This window comes from Hyperolius riggenbachi, chromosome 10 (assembly GCF_040937935.1).
Source record: "Hyperolius riggenbachi isolate aHypRig1 chromosome 10, aHypRig1.pri, whole genome shotgun sequence".
NCBI lineage: Eukaryota > Metazoa > Chordata > Amphibia > Anura > Hyperoliidae > Hyperolius > Hyperolius riggenbachi.
In genome coordinates, this window is record NC_090655.1 from 62,221,266 (window position 1) to 62,247,528 (window position 26,263).

Genomic DNA, 26,263 nt, shown 5'->3' on the forward strand with positions numbered 1-26,263 from the left:
GTAAAAAAGGAACATAGCCCAGTTATTTGTGTGCTTGGTACTGTACATACACATGTCTATCTCATCATGTCACCTCGGGTGTCCTTTAGAAAACATTTTATTCCTGCGATGGTGCTGTGCTCATACAGAGGTCATTTAGCTGTAACTAGCAACATAATGGAGGCTCAGGAAAGCCTATGTTCTGTGTGTTTAGGTGGGAGCCGTGAGCGCCTCTAGTGCAGAATCATCACGATGGCGGCAGACAGCGCTGAGCGAAAGGAAGATGGCAGCCTGGAGATTGTATCGAGCGGTAACATCTTGGGATCTTTTACGGAGCACAAAGAGGCACGAGACCTGATTGTGAACCTGCAGATGTCCTGTATGAGCAGAGAGGTGTGCGCACAGAGGTTTATAGGTGAGAGAACCACTAGATCCATATGTGTGTGACTGCGGGACATAGTGAGTCCTGCTGATCCAGAATCTGGGGGTAGAGGTGGAGGGGGGATTGCTGGGGTAATAGATTGAACTCTGTGCTTTGGGATTAGGCAGGGGTAGGAGAAGAGAAGCCTGTATGTCCCTTGTCTGAGTCTCACCCTCTTCTTTCATTGTAGTTATTATGGACAATTATCAGGAGCAGCCTCACCTTCTGGATCCACATCTAGGTAAGTTATTTTCATAACAATAGACAATGGTGAGAAATGTTGCTGATGTTAATAACCGTGTGGAGCCAGTCGACACTTCACTTTGTAAACAGTTCCCTTTGTGAACCTGTCGGGGGCCGCTATATCAGGATCTTGGCTTCAAAGTGATAGGTTCAGATCAGGTTCATGGTCTCCGGTTAGGGTCAGGGCTCCAGTCAATGGCTCAGATCAGTCATGCCGTTGAGTCGTGGGTTCAGATCAGGGTCATGGATACTGAGTCGTGGGTTCAGATCAGGGTCATGGATACTGAGTCGTGGGTTCAGATCAGGGTCATGGATACTGAGTCGTGGGTTCAGATCAGGGTCATGGATACTGAGTCGTGGGTTCAGATCAGGGTCGTGGGTTCAGATCAGGGTCATGGATACTGAGTCGTGGGTTCAGATCAGGGTCATGGATACTGAGTCGTGGGTTCAGATCAGGGTCATGGATACTGAGTCGTGGGTTCAGATCAGGGTCATGGATACTGAGTCGTGGGTTCAGATCAGGGTCATGGATACTGAGTCGTGGGTTCAGATCAGGGTCATGGATACTGAGTCGTGGGTTCAGATCAGGGTCATGGATACTGAGTCGTGGGTTCAGATCAGGGTCATGGATACTGAGTCGTGGGTTCAGATCAGGGTCATGGATACTGAGTCGTGGGTTCAGATCAGGGTCATGGATACTGAGTCGTGGGTTCAGATCAGGGTCATGGATACTGAGTCGTGGGTTCAGATCAGGGTTATGGCTACCGAGTCGTGGGTTCAGATCAGGGTTATGGCTACCGAGTCGTGGGTTCAGATCAGGGTCATGGCTACCGAGTCGTGGGTTCAGATCAGGGTTATGGCTACCGAGTCGTGGGTTCAGATCAGGGTCATGGCTACCGAGTTGTGGGTTCAGAGCAGGGTCATGGCTACCGAGTTGTGGGTTCAGAGCAGGGTCATGGCTACCGAGTCGTGGGTTCAGAGCAGGGTCATGGCTACCGAGTCGTGGGTTCAGAGCAGGGTCATGGCTACCGAGTCGTGGGTTCAGAGCAGGGTCATGGCTACCGAGTCATGGGTTCAGATCATGATAATGGCGTTTAAATTTCGAATCTATTTCTGACTCTGACGCCTATTATAATTTGCGTGTAATCAAAAGTAAACCAATTCAGGTATAAAGTTTTTATTATTACTATTTAGTATGTATGTAGCTCCGACACCTTGCGCAGAACTGTACACAGTACATTGTCTTGTCATTTAAAGAGACTCTGAAGCGAGTCTAAATTCGTGTTTTTAACTGATTATGTTAAGCACTATAGCTAGTGCTAAAACGCTGCATCCCTGTGGCAAAACAAGGGGTTTATACCCCCCAAATCCCCTTGTCTAATTGCGGGGAGCGCTTTCTGCGTGAGGCAGAGCTTAGGGCTGTAGCTCTGCCTCTTCACGCGTCAATCCCCACTGATTGCCGCCTCTCCCGCCCCTCTCAGCCTTCCTTCACTGAGAGGGACTGAGGGGAGGTGGAGATCCGCGGGCTGATAGACGTGAATGGAGGCAGAACAAAGCTCTGCCTCCAGGAGCAGCAAAATCCACGACCACGAAAGTTGTGGATTTTGCCCTGTAATTTTGGGGGTATAAACCCCTCGTTTTGCCGTCGGGATGCAGCCTTTTAACACTAGCTATAGTGCTTTAACATAAATAGCAGTTTAAAAACGTGAATTTAGACTCTCTTCAGAGTCTCTTTAAAGAGGAACGTTAACCAAGGAATGAACTCCTTTCCTATGAGAAATCTTTGCCTTTTCTCTAATACATCATCAGGGGAGTCTGTATGGCTGATATTGTGGTGAAACCCTTCCCACAGTGTAATGTCAGGGCCATGGTCCTGACCGTTTGCTCTCTGAGAACCTCCTTCGCGGAAGGTTCGGTTCGTGGAAAAGTTTGCGAACCGCAATAGACTTCAATGGAGATGCAAACTTTGAAAAAATAGACAAAATTATGCTGGCCACAAAAGTGATGGAAAAGATGTTTCAAGGGGCCTAACACCTGGAGGGGGGCATGGCGGAGTGGGGTACATACCCAAAGTCCCGGGGAAAAATCTGGATTTGACGCAAAGCAGCGTTTTAAGGGCAGAAATCACATTGAATGCTAAATTGCAGGCCTAAAGTGCATTCAAACATCTTGCATTGGTACACATCAATCAGGGAGAGTAATTAGAGTTCTGCTTCACACTGACACACCAAACTCACTGTGTAACGCACCGCAAACAGCTGTTTGCGTAGTGATGGCCGTGCTAGACTTGTGCATACCGTGGCCAGAGTGTAGGCAGTGGTGTTTTTCAAGCCCATATGGCCGCCGGGCTGTGGTAGCTCAGTGATAGAACAGTGACTGTCCAGCTGATCAAATTTGGTCTGACCACAATGAAGCAACGACCTTATTATCTTTTGTGTGCCACCCCCACCCGAGACACTCAAATAGCCGGCGGTCATTGCTTCATTGTGATACGCAAGCCCCTTCACTTCGGAAAGGTAATGATCACGAAGGGGGATGGGTACATGTACATGCCTTTTTGTTTTTTTTTTGTTGCAGCCGCCCACAGTGCAGCCAGAAAAATTAGGAAGACCTGTACACGCACCAGAAAAATTAGTGTAGTGGCCGCTGCTAGCAGCGGCCTTAAAAATTCAGGAATCCGCCTAGAGTCTTGGACCATGCTGGTGGTGGCGGAGAAGGCAAGCGGCCTGCAGGCAGAGATGCCGTGTGTGGGGACTGACTTGTCGTCCAGTAGCCCTCCGTGAGCCATTCCTCATTCATTTTGATAAAGGTCAGGTACTGAACACTGTCGTGATTTAGGCGACTTCTCTTCTCAGTGACTATGCCTCCAGCTGCACTGAAGGTCCTTTCTGACAGGACGCTTGCGGCAGGGCAAGAGAGAAGTTGTATGGCAAATTGGGACAGCTCTGACCACAGGTCAAGCCTGCGCAACCAGTAGTCCAAGGGTTCATCATCGCTTTTCGCACTGTCTACATCCACACTCAAGGCCAGGTAGGCGTTGGTGGATTGTGGATCCGGAAGGACTATGGCGAGGAGTTGGACTAAAGAATGTCCGCATGTCCGACATCACCCTGAGATCACTGGAGCGTCCTGTCCTTGCCTGCGTAGACTTGGGAGGAGGAGGGTGACTGCCAGTGGTACCTTGATTGCGTTGTGCAGCCACATCACCCTTAAATGCATCGTAAAGCATCATTGACAGCTTGTTCTGCAAGTGCTGCATCCTTTCCACCTTCTGTTGAGTTGGTAACAGGTCCGTCACTTTGTGCCTGTACCGAGGGTCTAGTAGCGTGGCCACCCAGTACAGGTCATTCGCCTTGAGTTTTTTGATACGGGGGTCCCTCAACAGGCTGGACAACATGAAAGAGGACATCAGCTGGATGCAGACGTACTCTCCATCTCCTCTTGCTCTTTCTAAGTGACGGGACGCAACTCCTCTTCCTCCCCCCAGCCACGAACCATACCACGAGAACGTGGAGCAGCAGAAGCCCCCTGTGACTGCTGCCGCGGTTGTTCTTCTTCCGCTGCCTCTTCCTCCTCACCAGGAACACCTTCATCACCATCATCAGAGTCTGACTCCTCTCCTTCCCCACACGACTCCTCTTCTTCCTCCTCCTCCCCCCTCTGTGCTGCCGCAGGTGTTGTGGAAACATTGGGTTCGGATGTAAATCGCTCCCATGACTCCTGCTGCCGTAACTGTTCTCGTTCACGCTCCTCCACAGCTGTATCAACCACTCTACGCACGTCACGCTCGGCAAGTCGCTGATGGTGCTCTTAGCGCGACTCACCAGTTTGGTCACCTCCTCAAAGGGCTTCATGACCCTGCATGCATTTTGCATGAGTGTCCAGTTGTTGGGCCACAACATCCCCATCCTCCCAGATTGTGTCCTTGTACTGTAATGATACAGGTACTGGGTGACGGCTTTCTCCTGGTCTAGCAGGCGAGAGAACATCAGCAGGGTGGAATTCCAGCGAGTCGGGCTATCGCAAATCAGGCGTCTCACCGGCAAGTTGTTTCTACGCTGAATGTCCGCAAAGCGTGCCATGGCCTTGTAAGAGCGCCTGAAATGCCCACACAACTTCCTGGCCTGCTTCAGGACGTCCTCTAAGCCTGGGTACTTGGACACAAATCTTTGCATGGCCAGATTCAGCACATGTGCCATGCAGGGTATGTGTGTCAGCTTTCCCAAATTCAAAGCGGAAATGAGATTGCTGCCGTTGTCACACACCATGTTGCCGATCTCAAGCTTGTGCGGGGTCAGCCATTGCTCCACCTGTTTGTTAAGAGCAGCCAGGAGAGCTGCTCCAGTGTGACTCTCCACTTTCAGGCAAGACATGTCTAACACTGCGTGACACCGTCGTACCTGGCATGCAGCATAGGCCCTGGGTGCTGGGGCTGTGTAGCTGGAGAGGAGATCGCGGCACCAGCCGAGGAGGAGGAGGATGATGACATCGAAGAGGTGGAGAGGTGGCTGGAGGCCTGCCTGAAAGCCGCGGAGGTGTGACAAGTCGGTCCGCTGCGCAGCCACGTACTCCCTGCTTGCTGCCATTGGTCACCAGGTTGACCCAATGGGCTTTGTATGTAATGTAGTGGCCCTGCCTGTGCTTGGCAGACCAGGCATCCGTGGTCAGGTGGACCCTTGACCCAACGCTCTTCGCAATAGATGACACCACTTGCCTCTCAACTGCACGGTACAGTTTGGGTATGGCCTTTTGTGAAAAATAATTGCGGCCTGGTATCTTCCACTGTGGTTTACCAATGGCCACAAACTTACGGAAAGCCCCTGACTCCACCAGCTTGTATGGTAATAGCTGGCGAGCTAATAGTTCCGCCACGCCAGCTGTCAGACACCGGGCAAGAGGGTGACTGGCAGACATTTGCTTCTTACGCTTAAATACTTCCTTCACGGACAGCTGGGTACTGCTGTGGGCAGAGAAGGAACCGCTGAAAGGAAGAGGTGGTGTGGAGGAGGGTGGCTGTGAAGGTGCAAGGGAGAAAGCAGATGAAGACGATGCACCTGAAGTAGGAAGAGGAGGGTGGCTTGTCTTTTGAGGGGTGCTGCTTTTTCTCAGGTGTTCTTGCCATAGCTGTTTGTGCCTTCTCTCCAGGTGCCTTCGTAAGGCACTTGTCCCTACGTGAGAGTCGGCCTTTCCACGGCTCAATTTTTGCTGGCAGAGACAACAGGTGGCTTTGCTCCGATCTGAGACACACGTTTAAAAATTTCAAAAACGCTGAGCCCCCCTGGGGTGATGGCACTACGGTAGTGGCATCAGCAGCTGACGTTGAGGGGCATGCTGGCTGTCCATAGCTGGCGATACATGGCGCTGGACACTGCCCCCAGCTGTTTCTGAGGACGAGCTCCCTCTGCTTCTATCATGGATTCGTCTCCTCCTACTCCTCTCTGACTCCCCCTTTGAACTGTCTCCCTGGTCATCTCCTCTACCGGGAACATACGTGGCATCCGCATAATCGTCATCATAATCCTCCTGCCCAGCTTCGCTTTCCTTTAGACACCTCCTCAACTGCACCAACTTCAGGTGGTTCATCATCCACCTCCTCACACGTTACGTCCATACTATCGCCACCTAACTCAGACGTATGAAGTGGAGTACCTGCGCCTTCTTCTTGTTGTTGTTGCAGTAGTGGCTGTGAATCAGTGATTTCACCACCACCACCAAATAACGCCTGCGAAGTGTCAAATGCAGCAGATGTGGTGCTTGTTGTAGCGCTGGTGGCTGCGGGAGATGAGGTGTTCTGTGTTAAATACTCAACCACGTCCTCACAATTTTAGGAAGTGATGACACGTGCCTTCTTCTGAGCACTGTACTTTGGGACAGGTCCGCACGAAATCACAGCTACACCACCTCGCACAGACCTGCCGGTGCCTGGTGGCCTACCTCTGGGTCTGCCTCTACCTCCTCTACCTGGTTTGTCCATTTTGTCCATCTTGGGGGGGATGCTAGGTATATGCAGTGAGGTGGGTTCCCTCAACACAACAGGTAGTTGGATGCAGTGAGCTGGGTTCACTGAACATTAAAGGTACTTAGATGCAGTGAGGTGGGTTCACTCAACACAACAGGTAGTTAGATGCAGTGAGCTGGGTTCACTCAACACAAAACTAGGTATATGCAGTGATGAGGTGGGTTAAGTAAACACAACAGGTACTGGGTATATGCAGTACTGGGTAGTATAATGTGCAGCTCCCTGTCACACACACACAGGTAGTCACTGAATGACTGAATGTGCTGGGCTGCTGGCAGTGGCGCACACACTATGAATTAGCAAGGCTGTGCATGCAACAAAAGTGTCAGTTTGACACACAGGAAAAAAAGTACAGGATGAGCTCTGAAATGAGCTGTTGAGGGGTGCTATAAAAGCAATAATAGTCAGCCAGGAGCAAACTAAGCAGCCAAGAACCTAACTAATCTGTCCCTAGAAGAACAAGTCTGCAACAGCTGTCCCTAGTCTGTCTCTAGCAGGCACACGAGTGAGGCTAATAGTCGCCGGAGCCTGCCTTTATATAAGGGGGGGGGGGGCTCCAGGGCTTAGTGTAGCTTGAATGGCTACAATGTGCCTGCTGACTGTGATGCAGAGGGTCAAAGTTGACCCTCATAGTGCATTATGGGGCGAATCGAACTTCCTCAAGTTTGCCTGGTGCAGGCGAACGCAAACCCCCAAAGTTCGCCTGGAACCGTTCGCCACAACTCTACTCACAATCAAATGATTACCATAGCCCCATGTCTACATTGTGTAGCGTATGTATCAGTCTATATGTTTGTGGGATGTGAGAGAAAACCGGAGTGCCCGGAGGAAGCCCATATAGACACTGGGAGAACATAAAAACTCTGTACTTTTCTTATAAGGTTACTGAATGGCCAATAAGATGCAAATAATTAATAGATGCAGAATTACGCAAAGTTCTGGTTAGTTCATTTAAAATGCATATATTTGCATAATTATGCATAATCTCAGTTTTATTTGCATCTCATTAACCACTGACCCATCTATAGCCTTTAATTTGTGAGGGTTGTATTTTATCTGGAGTATTCACACTAGCAGGGATGACACACCTTGCATGGAACGTATATTTACCATTTCCTGTATGGATGTGGAATTGAAGGAGGTTGGAAGTGCTGTGGGTAAAGAAATCTGAGTTGGGTGTTTTGTGCGTCCGCAGTCCTGCATAGCAGTGTGCTGATAGGTGCATTACTCATGTTTTACCACTAGGAGGCTCCAGAGCTCTCATCGGCTCAGTGCAGTGATAATAGTCCTGCTTTGTTTTGCAGAGTGGATGTTGGAGTTACTGCTGGAAATTATTATACAGGATAAATCCTCCTCGCCTGATCTCTTCCACCTGGCCTTCAAATTCCTCTTTATCATTTCTAAGGTAAGTCAGACAAACCCTGGCCTGGGAAAGCTCTCTGAAGGCCAGTGACACTGATATAGACTGTAGAGTATCGTACCATGTCAGCCATCAGTAAAAGCAAGAAGATTTGAATCAGGATGATTCTAATTACAGTGCGGTAGAGATGTAGCGAACGGTTCCAGGCGAACATTGGGGGTTCGCCTGCGCCAGGCGAACATTTGCGGAAGTTCGATTCGCCCCATAATGCACTATGAAGGTCAACTTTGACCCTCTGCATCAGTCAGCAGGCACATTGTAGCCATTCAGGCTACAGTAAGCCCTGGAGCCCCACCCCCCCTTATATAAGGCAGGGTCTGGCGGCCATTACACTCACTCGTGTGCCTGCTATTAGACAGACTAGGGCGAGCTGCTGCAGACTTGTTCTTCTAGGGACAGATTAGTTAGGTTCTTGGCTGCTTAGTTTGCTCCTGGCTGATTGTTATTGCTTTTATAGCAACCTAGCTCTTTTCAGAGCTCATCCTGTACTTTATTTTTTTTACTGTGTGTCAAACTGACACTTTTGTTGCATGCACAGCCTTGCTAATTGATAGTGTGTGTGTGTGCGCCACTGCCAGCAGCCCAGCACATTCAGTGACTACCTGTGTGTGTGTGACAGGGAGCTGCACATTGTACTACCTAGTACTGCATATACCCAGTACCTGTTGTGTTTACTTAACCCACCTCATCACTGCATATACCTAGCTTTGTGTTGAGTGAACCCAGCTCACTGCATATACCTACTACATGTTGTGTTGAGTTAACCCAGCTCACTGCATATACCTACTACCTGTTGTGTTAAGTGAACCCAGCTCACTGCATATACCTACTACCTGTTGTGTTGAGTGAATCCAGCTCACTGCATCCTACTACCTGTTGTGTTGAGTGAACCCAGCTCACTGCATCCTACTACCTGTTGTGTTGAGTGAACCCACCTCACTGCATCCTAGTACCTTTACTGTTCAGTGAACCCACCTCACTGCATCCTAGTACCTTTACTGTTCAGTGAACCCAGCTCACTGCATCCTACTACCTGTTGTGTTGAGTGAACCCACCTCACTGCATCCAAGTACCTTTACTGTTCAGTGAACCCAGCTCACTGCATATACCTAGCATCCCCCCTGAGATGGACAAAATGGACAAACCAGGTAGAGGCAGACCCAGAGGAAGGCCACCAGGCACCGGCAGGTCTGTGCGAGGTGGTGTTGCTGTGATTTCGTGCGGACCTGGCCCAAAATACAGTGCTCAGAAGAAGGCACGTGCCATCACTTCCCAAAATCGTGAGGAGGTGATTGAGTATTTAACACAGAACACCTCATCTCCCGCAGCCACCAGCGCTACAACAAGCACCACATCCGCTGCATTTGACACTTCGCAGGAGTTATGTGGTTGTGGTGGTGAAATCACCGATTCACAGCTACTACTGCAACAACAAGAAGAAGGCGCAGGTACACCACCTCCTACGTCTGAGTTAGGTGGCGATAGTATGGACGTAACGTGTGAGGAGGGGGCTGATGAAACACCTGAAGTTGGTGCAGTTGAAGAGGTGTCTGAGGAAAGTGCAGCTGGCCAGGAGGATTATGATGACGATTATACGGATACCACATATGTTCCTGGTAGAGGAGATGACCAGGGGGACAGTTCAGAGGAGGAGTCAGAGAGGACTAGGAGGAGACAACTCCATGATAGAAGCAGAGGTAGCTCATCCTCAGAAACAGCTGGGGGCAGTTTCCGGCACCATGTATCGCCAGCTATGGCCAGCCAACATGCCCTTCAACGTCAGCTGCTGATGCCACCGTAGTGCCATCAGCCCAGGGGGGCTCAGCGGTTTGGAAATTTTTTTTCACGTGTGTGTGTCTCAGATCGGAGCAAAGCCATCTGTTGTCTCTGCCAGCAAAAATTGAGCAGTGGAAAGGCCAACTCTCACTTAGGGACAAGTGCCTTACGAAGGCACCTGGAGAGAAGGCACAAACAGCTATGGCAAGAACACCTGAGGAAAAGCAGCACCCCTCAAAAGACAAGCCACCCTCCTTCTCTTCCTCCTTCAGGTGCATCGTCTTCATCCACTTTCTCCCTTGCACCTTCACAGCCGCCCTCCTCCACACCACCTCTTCCCTTCAGCGGTTCCTTCTCCTCTGCCCACAGCAGTACCCAGCTGTCCGTGAAGGAAGTATTTGAGCGGAAGAAGCAAATGTCTGCCAATCACCCTATTGCCCGGCTTCTGACAGCTGGCGTGGCGGAACTATTAGCTCGCCAGCTATTACCATACAAGCTGGTGGAGTCGGAGGCTTTCCGTAAGTTTGTGGCCATTGGTACACCGCAGTGGAAGATACCAGGCCGCAATTATTTTTCACAAAAGGCCATACCCAAACTCTACCGTGCAGTTGAGAGGCAAGTGATGTCATCTCTGGCACACAGCGTTGGGTCAAGTGTCCACGTGACCACGGATGCCTGGTCTGCCTAGCACGGGCAGGGCCACTACATTACATACACAGCCCATTGGGTCAACCTGGTGACTGATGGCAGCAAGCAGGGAGTACGTGGCTGCGCAGAGGACCGACTTGTCACACCTCCATCGCTTGCAGGCAGGCCTCCAGCCACCTCCTCTCCACTTGCTATCACCGCTTCGCTGTCGTCATCCTCCTCCTCCTTGGCTGGTGCCGCGATCTCCTCTCCAGCTACACAGCCCCAGCACCCCAGGGCCTATGCTGCATGCCAGGTACGACGGTGTCACGCAGTGTTAGACATGTCTTGCCTGAAAGTGGAGAGTCACACTGGAGCAGCTCTCCTGGCTGCTCTAACAGGTGGAGCAATGGCTGACCCCGCACAAGCTTGAGATCGGCAACGTGGTGTGTGACAACGGCAGCAATCTCATTGCTGCGTTGAATTTGGGAAAGCTGACACACATACCCTGCATGGCACATGTGCTTAATCTGGTCGTGCAAAGATTTGTGTCCAAGTACCCAGGCTTAGAGGACGTCCTGAAGCAGGCCAGGAAGTTGTGTGGGCATTTCAGGTGCTCTTACAAGGCCATGGCACGCTTTGCGGAGATTCAGCGTAGAATCAACTTGCCGGTGAGACGCCTGATTTGCGATAGCCCGACTCGCTGGAATTCCACCCTGCTGATGTTCTCTCGCCTGCTAGACCAGGAAAAAGCCGTCACCCAGTACCTGTATAATTACAGTACAAGGACACAATCTGGGAGGATGGGGATGTTCTGGCCCAACAACTGGACACTGATGCGAAATGCATGCAGGGTCATGGAGCCCTTTGAGGAGGTGACCAAACTGGTGAGTCGCGATGAGGGCACCATCAGCGACTTGATCCCCCTACGCCTACTTCCTGGAGCGTGCCGTGCGTAGAGTGGTGGATACAGCTGTGGAGGAGCGTGAACAAGAAGAGTTAGGGCAGCAGGAGTCGTGGGAGCCATTTACACACGAACCCGATGTTTCCACAACACCGGCGGCAGCACAGAGGGGGGAGGAGGAGGAAGAAGAGGAGTCGTGTGGGGAAGGGGAGGAGTCAGACTCTGATGATGAGGAAGGTGTTTCTGTGGAGGAGGAAGAGGCGGCGGAAGGAGAACAACCGCGGCAGCCATCACAGGGGGCTTCTGCTGCTCCACGTTCCCGTGGTATTGTTCGTGGCTGGGAGGAGGAAGAGGAGTTGCGTCCCATCACTGAGGAAGAGCAAGAGGAGATGGAGAGTACGTCTGCATCCAGCTTTGTCCTCTTTCATGTTGTCCAGCCTGTTGAGGGACCCCCGTATCAAAAAACTCAAGATGAATGACCTGTACTGGGTGGCCACACTACTAGACCCTCGGTACAGGCACAAAGTGGCGGACCTCTTACCAACTCAACAAAAGGCGGAAAGAATGCAGCACTTGCAGAACAAGCTATCGATGATGCTTTACAATGCATTTAAGGGTGATGTGGCTGCACAACGCAATCAAGGTACCACTGGCAGTAACCCTCCTCCTCCCAAGTCCACGCAGGCAAGGACAGGATGCTCCAGCGATCTCAGGGTGATGTCGGACATGCAGACGTTCTTTAGTCCAACTCCTCCCCATAATCCTTCCGGATCCACCCTCCACCAACGCCTGGACCGGCAGGTAGCCGACTACCTGGCCTTGAGTGTGGATGTAGACTCTGCAAAAAGCGACGATGAACCCTTGGACTACTGCTTGCGCAGGCTTGACCTGTGGCCAGAGCTGTCCCAATTTGCCATACAACTTCTCTCTTGCCCTGCCGCAAGCGTCCTGTCAGAAAGGACATTCAGTGCAGCTGGAGGCGTAGTTACTGAGAAGAGAAGTCGCCCAAGTCACGACAGTGTTCAGTACCTGACCTTTATCAAAATGAATGAGGAATGGATCACGGAGGGCTACTGCACGACCAAAGACTAAGTCAGTCCCCACACACAGCATCTCTGCCTGCAGGCCGCTTGACTGCCTTCTCCGCCACCACCAACAGGGTCCAGGACTCTAGGCGGATTCCTGAATTTTTAATGCCGCTGCTAGCAGCGGCCTCTACACTAGTTTTTCTGGTGCGTGTACATGTGCCCATCCCCCTTCGTGATCATTACCTTGCTGCGGTGAAGGGGCTTGCGCATCACAATGAAGCCATGACCGCCGGCTATTTGAGTGTCTCGGGTGGCGGTGGCACACAAAAGATAATAAGGTCGTTGCTTCATTGTGGTCAGACTAAATTTGATCAGCTGGACAGCCACTGTTCTGTCATTCAGCTACATCAGCCGGGCGAGCATATGGGCTGAAAAGCCACCATCACCTGCTCTCTCGTCATGGTGCGCACCAGTCCAGCACGGCCGTCACTACACCAACAGCTGTTTGCAGTCACTGCATACCTTTCACTGCATCTGTGACTGCACATTATACCTGGCAGTCAGTGCATAACTTGCACTTGAATGGATACACTTTTTTAAACAATTCAAAAATACAACCATCTAAAGTTTCAAATCATTTAAAAATACAACCATCTACCATTTTCAAACAATTTAAAAAAAGGGCAAAAAAACTTGCCCTCCGTAAAACATTCTTGGCAAATGCTTTCAACTTGATTTGTCTTCCGCTGGGTCAAGGGTCCATCTGACCACAGATGCCTGGTCTTCAAAGCACGGTCAGGGCAGCTATAGCATGGGTCTCAGCAGGCTCCCACTTCGGGCCGGAATCTAACCTTCATTCCCCGCGGTGACAATGGCAGACTTGCCCTCCATAACGGATTCCCGTTAAAAGGATTTAAAGTTGATTCATTACAATTAGGGCCTCAAAGTCCTGTATTGCATGCCTGCCTGCTGCCCTCCATGGATGTGCAGTGGTAGCCATTGCTCAGGCTCCACACCGGATTCCATCCCTCATTTCACGGCCATTACCCGGGGTCACTCACAAATGGCAGACTTGCCCGCCTCCATATGATTCTTGTGAAAGGAATGTGGTGTCATCTTTGCCCACCATAACTGGTTCTCGTTAAAGGATTTAAATTACATTCAATTCAAATACACACAGCAGGGCCTCGAAAGTCCTCCTCCTGTATTGTTATTTTTGGTCACTACCTCGGGGCGGGAGTGCATGCCTGCCTGCTGCCCTCCTTGGATGTGTAGTGGTAGCCGTTGCTCAGGCTCCACACCGGATTCAAACCCCTCATTCCCCGGCCATTACCTGGGGCCACAATGGCAGACTTGCCCGCCTCCACAGGATTCTCATTGTAGCGGTACTGAACAAGTACACAGCAAGTAGAAAATGTAATTTAAAAACAAAACATAAGCCTTTTAACAATGCCATGGAAAGTTGAGAAGAAAGTCACACATTACCTGACATCACTGAGTGAGGAAGAGCAATCTCGCCATGTTGCGCAGTAGTCCAGCATGGCCGTCACTAAACAAACAGCTGTTTGCGGTGCATTACACAGTGAGTTTGGTGTGTCAGTGTGAAGCAGTACTCTAATTACACACTTCCTGATTGATGTATACACATGCAAGATGTTTTAAAGCACGTTAGGCCTGCAATTTAGCATTCAATGGGATTTCTGCCCTTAAAACGCTGCTTTGCGTCACATCCAGATTTTTCCCCGGGACTTTTGGCATGTATCCCACTCCGCCATTGCCCCCTCCAGGTGTTAGACCCCTTGAAACATCTTTTCCATCACTTTTGTGGCCAGCATAATTTTTTCTAATTTTCAAAGTTCGCCTCCCCATTGAAGTCTATTGCGGTTCGCGAACCTTCCGCAGAAGTTTAACGAACCGAAAATCGGCGGTTCGCGACATCTCTACAGTGCGGCCCATAATTATTCATACCCCTGACAAATGTTGACTTAAAGTTACTTTTATTCAACCAGCAAGTCATTTTTTTGATGCAAAATGATATAGATGTCTCCCAAAAGATAAGACAATGTACAAGAGGCATTATTGTGTGTGTCTGGGGGGGGGGGGGGGGGGAATAGTTTCTCAGCTTTTTATTCACATTTAAGCAAAAAGTGTCCAGTCCAAAATTATTCATACCTTTCTCAATAAGCAATAGGAAAGCCTCCATTGGCTATTACAGCAATTAAACGCTTCCTATAATTGCAGACCAGCTTTTTGCATGTCTCCACAGGTATTTTTGCCCATTCATCTTTAGCAATTAGCTCCAAATCTTTTCAGGTTGGAGGGTCTTCTTGCCATCACCCTGATCTTTAGCTCCCTCCACAGATTCTCAATTAGATTCAAGTCAGGACTGTGGCTGGGCCACTTCAAAATGTTAATGTTGTCTGCTAACCATCTCTTCACCACTTTTGCTTTGTGTTTTGGGTCATTAAGTTTATCTGCAGACTGATGTTGTCGTTGAGAATCCTCGTGTAATTGTTTTTTTCATGGTGCCGTTTACTGTGATTAGGTTCCCTGGTCCATTGGCTGAAAAACATCCCCAAAGCATTAGGTTCCCACCACCATGTTTGACAGTGGGGATGGTGTTCTTTGGGTTGAAGGATTCTTTTGTTATGCCAAATGAAGGAAACATCATTGTGACCTAACAATTTAATTTTTGTTTCATCTGACCATAACACAGAAGACCAGAAGTCTTTTTTTTCTTTGTCCAGATGAGCATTTGCAAAGGCCAAGCGCGCTTTTGTGTGCCTTATCTGGAGAAGTGGCGTCCTCCTCCTTGGTCTGCATCTGTGGAACCCAGCAGTGTGCAGTGTCTGTTGGATTGTCTGCCTTGAGACATTGCTACCAGAAGTGCCCAGATTCCCCAGGATGGCTCTGGTGGTGATCCTTGGATTGTTTTTTGACCTCTCTCACTATCCTCCTGGACAGCACAGGTGTCACTTTTGGCTTCCGACCATGTCCTCTGAGATTTTCTACAGTGCAGAACATCTTTTTAATACTACTTTGCACTGTAGCCACTGGAACTTGAAAACCTTTAGAAATGGCCTTGTAGCTTGTAGCTGCAGGTCCTCACTGAGTTCCTTAGTCTTAGTTATGACTGTCCACAAACCAACTGCAGAGAGCTGCTTTTTTTCACCTGTTGAGTTGATTAAAACAGCTGTTCCCAATTGGGGTAATTAGGAAGCTTTAGAACAGCTTGGACTATTTGGAATGGTACTGAACTTTGGATTTCCCCACAGACTGTGACAGTTTGTAAAGGGTATGAATATTTTTGGACTGGACACTTTTTGCTTAAATGTGAATAAAAGCTGAGAATTTTTATTTTTTTTCCCCTCCACAATAATGCTTCTTGTACATCATTTTATCTTTTGGGAGAAACCTGTGTCATTTTCCAAAAGTAACTTTGTCAAAATTTGCCAGGGGTATGAATAATTATGGGCAGCACTGTATTGGCAGCCGATCGATGGCCCAGAGGGTTGCATTGGATCGAATGGTGCAACACTGCATTTTAATCGGATTTCAATAGATTTAATTCTGAAATCTATTGAAATTGGATTCCTACTGTGTGGCACACATCAGATACATTCCTGTCAGATTTGACCTGATAGGCATCTGACAGAAATCTATCTGATGGTCGAATCTGCTGCAATTCTATAGGTGTATGGGCCACCTTTAGATATTGGCTGATCAGTCTTCTTCAGAATTTATTACAGGAACACAGTTATTAATTTTTTTTTTCCTTTTAAGTTGGCCAATAAATGGTATCATCCTCATTTATAACTGATGTAGACAGTAATTGTGATTTCTGGTGACTTGTTGCCCATACACCACTCAATGTTCCTGCTTGATCAACCATTCAATCATTTTATCGAATCAGAGGAGAATAGATTATTTTCCATTCTGCTTGATTGATGGAATTTGACAGATGTATTGTCAAATCAACTTAATCAGGCAGGATGGAAAATATTGGTCGACCGCAATGGAATCGGCTAACGTTCACATGATTTCGATACACAAATTGGATTTTTGGTATTGGAGCAAGGAGGCAACACATGGTTCAGCTTGATTAGTGAAGGAGAATCATATAAGATCTTGCTTGTAGTGTGTGTGGGGATCTAGTAAATCGACTTTCCATCAACCACACTGTAGTTGATTACTTGATGGAAACTCGAGTAATGTATGGGTACCTTAAAGTGAACACGAGGTGAGTGATATGGAGGCACACCCAGTTGAAGCTCGCAGAGGGCGGGTGCAACGCGTCAGTGGGCGGGGCTACACCCAGTGGAAGTCTGGTGGAGCGCTCCCCTTACAGCATATGGCTTGTCTGTTGCCATTGTGGACTGTGTGAACACGGATGGATCTGCGGATCTCTCTTGTACTATAGAGACATTGCCAGACGCTATTTACCCCGTGTTACATCCAGCAGGGCAAGTTGTCCGCAGGAGTGAAGTCCTGGATGTCCCAGGAGAAGATTTATGCGGCAACTCTCCCTTGTGACCTGTTGAGACAGTACCTGTATGGCTTGGTAGTAAACAGGCATTTTCGTGCAGCCACTCCACAGCAGATGTGCCTCTCTCTCGCTGTCGCCAGGAAGACACTGTGAGTGTGTGAATGCCGGTACCGGCAAGGGGAGTGAGTGTATGGTATGTGCTGTGTACTGGTTTAGGTGGAGCGCTCTACCTTTCATTTTAAATGGTTTTATATGTGTATTTTGGACGTTGTGATACTGAATTCCCAATAAAGTTCGCTTTTTGTATTTTTGCGTATCCCAGAGTGATGGCGCCTTTATTTGCATAGTACTTAAATGGTGTTTTGGTAGCAGTCATTCCTGCAAGCATTGCAGTGTGTGAGTGCATTACTTGTGGTTGAGCACGGGCATTTTTGCTAATTTTCTAGAGTGATATGGAGGCTGCCATATTTATTTCCTTTTAAAGGATACCAGAGCCCAACGTCCTGTTATTAAAAAACGTTGTTGTGTAGATGGGAGGGTGTCATACTTTACTCACCGCTCCCTCTGTTTCAAGCTGCGTGGCTCCATTTCCCCCATTTCAAACCCCCATTGCAGCTCCCGACCAGAGCGTCCAGTATGGAAATACTGCCCCGTGCATGTGCAGTATTTCCTTTCTTCTGTCCTGTGAACGCGCTCCTTCGTCTTCCCTACTGCAGAGGGCTGTGAAGCGCGCAGATGCCTACAGGATGGGAGCGAGTGGGTGCGACTAGGAAAGATGGAGGAGCGTGTTCATAGGGCAGAAGAAAGGAAATACTGCACATCGGGTATTTCCACCTATCTCCGTACAGTTTGCCGCAACAGCGCCCCCCGCTGGAGCCAGGATAGGTAAATAAATCAGCGCTTGTCGGGGGAGGATTCCGGGACATTTCAGGGGAGCCAGCGCTGGACTGCCTGCAGCTACAGCAAAGGGGGAAGCCTCATTGGGGCCCTGAGGCTTCCCCCTACTGAGGTGAGTACCCCCAGGGGACCTTTTTTTTTTTTTTGTGTGTGTGTTTTTTTTGTTACTGAGTCTCTTTAAGCAATACCAGTTGCCTGTCCTGCTGATCCTCTGCCTTTAAAGGGGAACTGAAGTGAGAGGTATACAGAGGCTGCCATAATTATTTTCTTTTAATCGATACTAGTTGCCTGGCAGCCCTGCTGGTCTATTTCTCTGCAGTAGTATCTGAATAACACCAGAAACAAGCATGCAGCTAGTCGTGTCAGATCTGACTTTAAAGTCTGAAACACCCGATCTGCTGCATGCTTGTTCAGGGGCTATGGCTAATCGTATTAGAGGCAGAGGATCAGCAGGGCTGCCAGGCAACTGGTATTGCTTAAAAGGAAATAAACATGGCAGCCTCCATATACCTCTCTCTTCAGTTCCCCTTTAATGCATTTAGCCACAGAACCTGAACAAGCATGCAGCAGATCAGGTGTTTGATCTGATTGTCAGATCTGACAAGATTAGCTGTATGCTCCTTCCTGGTGTGATTCAGACACTACTGCAGCCACATAGCTCAGCAGGGCTGCCAGGCAACTGGCACTGATTAACAAGAAACAAATGTGGCAGCCTCCATATCACTCTCACCTCAGGTTCACTTTAAGACCTGACAATAAAATGCATGATTTTTTTTTCGAAAGGTCGCAATATAAGCTCAACCCCAAAAATAAGCCCAGTTTGCAAAGTCATTGCGGTCACAGGAATACGTAGCATACATTGCGCACACAGTAAATAATAATTTGATTAGAGATGAGCGAAGTCATGGCTGGCAGTTTTGTGAACTTTTCATGGAACTTCCATCGGTTGTCAAGAATCTCATAAATCGGTTTATCTAAACTGGGGATTTCAATTAGACAAAACGTAAAAGTGAAACTATAAATCACGTCTTTTGATCAATATTAAGGGCTAAAATTGAAACATTTCGCTTTGAGTTGCAGTTGTTTACGGCTAAAAGGATTTTTCTTGCTTTGATGTGGCTACATGGGAAAAAATGTAGATGATTGTATCGGTACACGAGCAAGGCAGGGAGCGCACGTGTTGTTGGGATTTTAGGTTTTTCAAGCATTTTCTTCCTTTTACAATTGTGTTTTCCACACGTTGTTTTCAGTGGATGCTTTTATTACAGCATAATCTTGTTATAATAAATTTGGGTATAGTAAACTACCTCTCCAGGTCCCGGCCAATCTCCATTATAAGTCAATGGGAGCAACGCCTGGTATAGTAAACTCTGATATAATAAAACTTCTGTTACAGTAAACATGTTTTTTGGCCCCTACATGATGCTGTCTCTGGATATAGTAAACAGTGGACGGTGCATGTATCATAAGTCAGTGTGACACCCATGGTCTGCTGCTCTCTTCAGTCTGGTGCTTCAAGGCACGTGTTGCAAGTCCCACCCCCGGTTATTAATAATAATAGTTGCACTATTTGTATAGCGCCTTTCTCCTGTCGGACTCAAAGCGCTTGCGAGGCAGCCACTAGAGCGCACTCAGTAGGCAGTAGCAGTGTTAAGGAGCCTTGCCCAAGAAACTCCTTACTGAAATAGGTGCTGGCTTACTGAACAGGCAGAGCTGAGATTTGAACCCAGTGTCAGAGGCAGAGCCCTTAACCATTACACTATCCAGCCACTGACAATTAAAATATAAAAAAACTTTGAATTAAAAACAGGGTGGCATTTAAGTTTACTTGTGTGTAAAGGCAGTCAACAGCTCAACACATTTTGTGATCATTGGGTGTTTTCCTTTTGCGGTCAAATCTCTATAATTACTAGAGATGGCTGCATGTGAATCTTGCAGTAAATTAGCTTTGAGGTACCATCGAAGTCCTCAACCCATCAGAAGTTCCAAGAGTCATTGCAGCTGATTGTTCTATGTTGCACGGCCAAGTAGAATCTGCTTCTTTATTTACACAGGTTTGCTTGCACTACCTGCATACCCATATAGAGATGGCCCGAACCTCCACTTTTGGGTTTGCGAACCTCCTGCGAAAGATCGGTTTGTGCGAACTTTCGCGAACCACAATAGATTTCAATGGGGAGGCGAACTTTGCAAACTAGAAAAAATTATGCTGGCCACAAAAGTGATGGAAAAGATGTTTCAAGGGGTCTAACACCTGGAGGGGGGCATGGCGGAGGGGGATACACGCCAAAAGTCCCGGGGAAAAATCTGGATTTGAAGCAAAGCATCGTTTTAAGGGCAGAAATCACATTGAATGCTAAATTGCAGGCCTAAAGTGCTTTAAAACATCTTGCATGTGTATACATCAATCGGAGTGTAATTCGAGTACTGCTTCACACTGACACACCAAACTCGCTGTGTAACGCACCGCAAACAGCTGTTTGCATAGTAACGACCATGCTAGACTGATGCGCACCATGGCGAGAGTGCAGGCCGTGGCAGTTTTCAAGCCCATATGGTCATCGGGCTGAGGTAGCTGAATGACAGAACAGTGACTGTCCAGCTGATCAAATTTGGTCTGTCCACAATGAAGCAACGACCTTATCTTTGGTGTGCCACCCCCGAGACACTCATATAGCCGGCGGTCATTGCTTCATTGTGATACGCAAGCCCCGTCACCGCGGCAAGGTAATGATCGCGAAGGGGAATGGACACATGTACATGCCTTTTTGTTTTGTTGTTGCACCTCCAGTGCAGCCAGAAAAATTAGGCAGGCATGTACACGCACCAGAAAAATTAGTATAGCGGCCGCTGCTAGCAGCGGCCTTAAAAATTCAGGAATCCGCCTGAGTCCTGGACCTTGTTGGTGGTGGCGGAGAAGGCAAGCGACCTGCAGGCAGAGATGCTATGTGTGGGGACTGACTTAGTCTTCGGGCGGGCAGTAGCCCTCCGGGATCCATGCCTCATTCATTTTGATAAAGGTCAGGTACTGAACACTTTTGTGACTTAGGCGACTTCTCTTCTCAGTGACAATGGCTCCAGCTGTGCTGAAGGTCCTTTCTGACAGGACGCTTGAGGCAGGGCAAGACAAAAGTTGGATGGAAAATTGGGACAGCTCTGGCCACAGGTCAAGCCTCTTAGGAAACCATGTGGGATCCGTATCATCATAATCATCCTGCCCAGCTTTGCTTGCCTGATACCTCTAAAACTGCACCAACAGCGGGTACTTCATCATCATCATCATCATCATCATCATCCTCCTCACACATTTCGTCCATACTGTCACCTAACTCACACATATGAGGTGGTGTAACTTGCTTAGCGCCTTCATCTTGTTGTTGCAGTAGTGGCTGTGAATCAGTGATTTCACCACCAAATAACTCCTGCGAAGTGTCAAATGCAGCGGATGTGGTGCTTGCAGTAGCGCTGGTGGCTGCGGAAGATGAGATGTTTTGTGTTAAATGGTCAACCACGTCCTGACCATCTTGGGAGTTGATGGCACGTACCTTCTTCTGAGCACTGTACTTTGGGCCAGGGCCGCACGAAATCGCATCAATATGACCTCGCACAGACCTGCCGGGTGGCCTTCCTCTGGGTCTGCCTCTACCTCTTCCTCTACCTGTTTTGTCCATATCTGGGGGGATGAAGTGAAAGGTATGCACTTACTAGACTAATACAATGTGCAGTCAAACAGGTGCAGTTAACAGGTATGCACGGAGTGGTATATCACACTGCGTGCACTCACGTAGGTATGTGGGTTCACTGAACACAACAGGTAGGTATATGCAGTGATGAGGTGGGTCAAAGTAGACCCTAATGGTGCATTATGGGGGCGAACCAAACTTCCAGAAAAGTTCGCGGTTCTCCGCGATCGCGAACCCCGGAAGTTCGCCGCGAACCGTTCGGGCCATCTCTATACCCATATAAACTGCTTAGTAGTTGGACATTTTCTCATTGTAATCATACACTTTTACCATGTTTACTGCACTTTTTCATATGTTCTGTCTGCAAACATCTACAAGCTGTATTGCTACATGCACCACACTCCATACTCCTTTCCCCTGTTCTGCTTTCCTCACCTTGCTCAGCTTCTCATGACCGGTTAGCTCTCTTGAAATCTCTCGCTCCCCAAGGCAGCTTAAACTTCCAAACATTTAAATCTCATTCACATTTGCGTACTCTCTCCCTCCTGCTCTTACTTGCAGCTGGTGATATATCGCCTAACCCTCGGTTCGAAACCTGCTGCCAGGCAAGCATCCCCTGCTCACTTGCTTCACACACTTCACAGCCCTCTGTCCACAAATAACCTCAACATCCATCCTCGCCCCAACCTTATTTCCATCCATCCCACCCACAAACACATGCTCCCCCCTACCCTGTGGTCTTTGGAATACCAGATCCGTCCACAATAAACTGACAGCGGTCCACGACCTCTTTCTCTTCAAAACACTCACCCCCACTGAGACATGGCTCACCCCATCTGACTCTGTCACAGAGGCTGCTCTCTCCTATGGCGGCTTCACCTCAGTCACACCCCCAGACCATCCCCTACTTTTCCAGTCTCTCCAGTCCATGGGCATTAACGACCTCACCCTGGCCTTGCTCTCATCCTACCTGTCCAACCGCTCCTTCACGACCTCCTTCAATGATTTATCATCCACCCCCAACCACCTCTCGGTGGGAGTCACCCAAGGCTCGGTCCTTAGACCCACTACTGTTCTCCTTATACACCTCTTCCGTTGGCAAGGTTATCTCCTACATGGGTTTTAACTATTATCTGTATGCAGATGACACCCAGATCTACCACCACACCTCTGACCTATCCACCACTACCATGGACAAGGTCTCCTCCTGGATGTCTGCTAAGTTCCTTTAAACTAAATCTGGACAAAATGGAATTTATGATCTTCCCACCCTGGCTATCTCTGAACCTCCCAGATGTGCATGTCACGGTTAGCCACACTACCATTCACCCTACCTCTCAAGCCTGCTATCTGGGTGTCACCCTGGACTCTGTGAGTTTCTGAATGTGGGGAGTGAAGGAGAGTGAAAGATCCACCCTTTCCTGACTTCTGCCACCACCAAACTCCTCATCCATGCCCTCATAATTTCCCGCCTTGACTACTGCAATGCCCTTCTGTCTGGTCTCCCTATGACCCGAATTGCCCGCTGCAGTCCATCATGAATGCGGCAGCCAGAATTATCCACTCCTCCCATCGCTCCACCACGGTTGCTCTCCTCTGTGAATCCCTCCACTGGCTTCCTATCCAGTCCAGAATCAGATTCAAGATACTGTGTCTGACCTACAAATCTGTCCACAAAACCTGTCCAACCTAGATTTCCGCTCTTACTCAGAGGTACACACCTAATTGCTCGCTCCGCTTCTTTAATGAACTTTGCCTGGTTGCCCCAGCATCACCCAGTCCCATGCAGGCCTCCAGCACTTCTCATGAGCTGCTCCAACACCATGGAACTTCCTACCTCCACCCATTCGGGCAGCCCCTCCTTCAACACCTTCAAGAAGGCTTTCAAAACTCACCTTTTCACTCTGGCCTACCACCCCTCAATAGTGCTAAACTCTAGTCCCCTACCTTCTGTGTCCCTACCTCTCCCTCTAGATTGTAAGCCTTTGGGCAGGGTCCTCCTCCTTTTGTGTCCTACCTGATCATGCACCTCCATTACTGTGCACCCCACCCATGCTATGCATTTGAGTGAACTCCACTTGCCTCTCCCCATGCTCCCATCCAGTGACTAAGCATTACCTTGTACTCCTACTGTGCTGCGTGATCTGGTTTTTCTTGTATTCTTGTATTGTCATATTGCTGTATGTCACCCCTAAATATTGTCTGTAACCTAAACTAATGTCCAGCGCTGTGTAATATGTTGGCGCTTTATAAATACAATAAATAAATAATTGCAGGCTAGGATACCTGTTTTACCAATTGTGGCCACTAGATGCCAATATTGCACTTTCCCCCCCCCCTAAGTTAGGTGCATTACTACCTGTGGCCACCAGGGGGTGAATTGAGTATCGTCCTAATTAGAGAATAAGCTGGGATATTAAGTCCTAAATCCTTCATGGCCAGAGGTGGCACTGTGGAGCACGTTATCTGGTCCAGGTTCCACATCTTTGGGAGACTGTATCTCTGGGGCCCTTCACCCCAGAGACCCCAAATTTCAGGCAATAAATCAGGCAAATTTCGACATAATCGGGGTGATGCTAGCCCCCAAGAACTAAAGATACCGCACCCCAAAAAAGGAATTATATATTTTTTTTTCTGTTAGGAACATCCCAGGCTGTTGACATTTGGCATGTATGTAGAAGGCATATTGACCTTCTTGCACTCCAAATTTGGGGTCACTGGCACCCCCAGAGCCGGATATATGCCCCACATTTTATTGAATTTTGTGCCTGGGTGCCCCCTCTTTGGGATGCCATATTTATATTTAGTTATTAAACTTTGGGGGCTACACATGGGTACAGGTGGTGTCACGCCAGCCCCCATAATTGGAGATACTGCACCCCAAAAAATTTAAAGAAAATTGTTTGTTTTGGATTGTCCAAGTTTGGGCATTTGTTGGTTTTGAACCCCAGGGCTCAGAGCTTAGCTTTTAATGCCAGTGCCTAGATCAAAGCATGTTCTACATGCCCTCCAAATTTGGTGTTTCTGACTCCTCCAGAGCCGGAGATATTGGGTTCAAAACAAGACCCGACACTGTATACTTTTTTTCAAAATAACCCAAAACCGCTTCAGGCATACTTAGGGCCAGGGGCCCCAAACATGGCATGTGTCTTCACCAGGTAGGGGACCACCTGCATGCCAAGCTTGGGGCCCCTGGCCCCCAGAGTTCGGCATTGGGCACTGATGTCCATTTTTGGGTGGGCAGGGCACTTTAAAGAGTAACTGTCAGGCTGCAGAAGCTAATTTAAACCTCTATTCTCCTGTGTTAAACAGTTTAGAAGGAAGCCCAAAAGCAATTAGTGAAGATAAAAATCTCAGTTACCTTTTGATGTGTGCTTATCAGCAAGGCTGTTATTCTTAAGAAGACGCAAGCCGCATACCATACTGCAAAGCATTCTGGGGCTCTCCCCTCGGCTGCTAATGAGACGTTACAGCAGCTTGTAATCGCGTAGCACTGATAAATCTCGGGCAGAGTACACTGCAGGAGTCAGCTATTGTTCCTAGCCACATGGCTCATTAATATTCACTGCACACTGTGTTGTTCAAGTACAAGCTTATCTGTGATCAGGAAGCAGGCAGGACATGACGACACATTTGACAGAAAAACATGGAGCCTGCCATGAGCTGTCAGGAGCATCTATCTCTGCATATACTATATACAAATTCTGTGAAATCCAAACGTGGACAGTGAAATGCATATGTAATGTAAGTACAGCCAATCTTTAGCTACTGATATGTGTTTATTTTCTCTGAGACCTTATACCTAACAGCTCCTCTTTAAACAACTTCCATTCTGTTGGTGCCAGTGGGCCCAAAATTGCTGTGCAGAGCCCTCGGGGCACCCAGAAAGTGCACAGCAAATTTGGTGTGCCTGCAAGTTTGCCTTGCAGTTCGCCAGACATGGCCTTTTATCCCAGCTACTCGGACACTTTCCTGCTCCCAACGTTGTGGGAACAGTTTATCCTGATAAGACTATACACTAGTGCCTATAGCAGTGATGGCGAACCCATGGCACAGGTGCCTGAGGCAGCATGAAAAGTGGTCTCTGAGGACACGCGTGCTGTGCCCACCACCACCACTGATCGCTGTGCTTCAGTCCCCACCGCTGCTGCCTGAGCCCCACTCTTTCACTCATAGTAATAGACCTCAGAATCCTGGGCAACAGCCAAGCCAGAGAGGTACACGCTACCCACGTTTAGTGTACTGCAAATGCAGAAGTGACGTCAGTTACTTCCTGCATTTTGAGTACGGTGGGCGTGGGCAGCTTTTGCGCTTTCTCTGGCCAACACCATACAGCAGTTTAAGAAGAAAAGTTCCACTTTGAACAGGCCCCGACATGGTTGACGTAAGTAGTTGCGTGCATGTCCTCAATGTCAAATCCAGAGTTTGTCTTTTGCAAAAAAACATATGAGTGCTGGCAGCATTGCTGCAGAGGTTGAAGGGTTGGGTGGTCAGCTTGTCAGTGCTCAGACCAAATGCCGCTCACTATTAAACTGGTCTAAAATGTTGTGTGGTACTACTGGTTGTGGAGCCCTGTCCATGTCTTGGTTAGTACATTGTGTGGTACTATTGGTTGTTGAGTCCTTCCTATGTCTTGGTTACTACCTTGTGTGGTACTATTGGTTTCTGAGTCCTGTCAATGTCTTGGTTAGTACGTTGCTTTTGTGCTATTGGTTGCTGAGTCCTGTCCATAATCTTGGTTAGTACGGTGTGTGGTACTATTGGTTGCTGAGTCATGTCT

The 26,263-nt window shown here is 48.5% G+C and overlaps 1 protein-coding gene across 1 annotated transcript in view; it reads left to right on the forward strand.

Annotated features, from left to right (window-relative positions):
* The first annotated feature begins 205 nt into the window (after nucleotides 1-205).
* LOC137536673 (tubulin-specific chaperone D-like) overlaps nucleotides 206-26,263 on the forward strand; it is a 31,625-nt gene continuing 5,567 nt past the window's right edge. Inside the window, exons 1-2 of the mRNA XM_068258910.1 lie at nucleotides 206-394; nucleotides 591-641. Coding sequence (XP_068115011.1) covers nucleotides 232-394; nucleotides 591-641 — 214 coding nt within the window. The 5' untranslated portion in view covers nucleotides 206-231. The remainder of the gene's footprint in view (nucleotides 395-590; nucleotides 642-26,263) is intronic.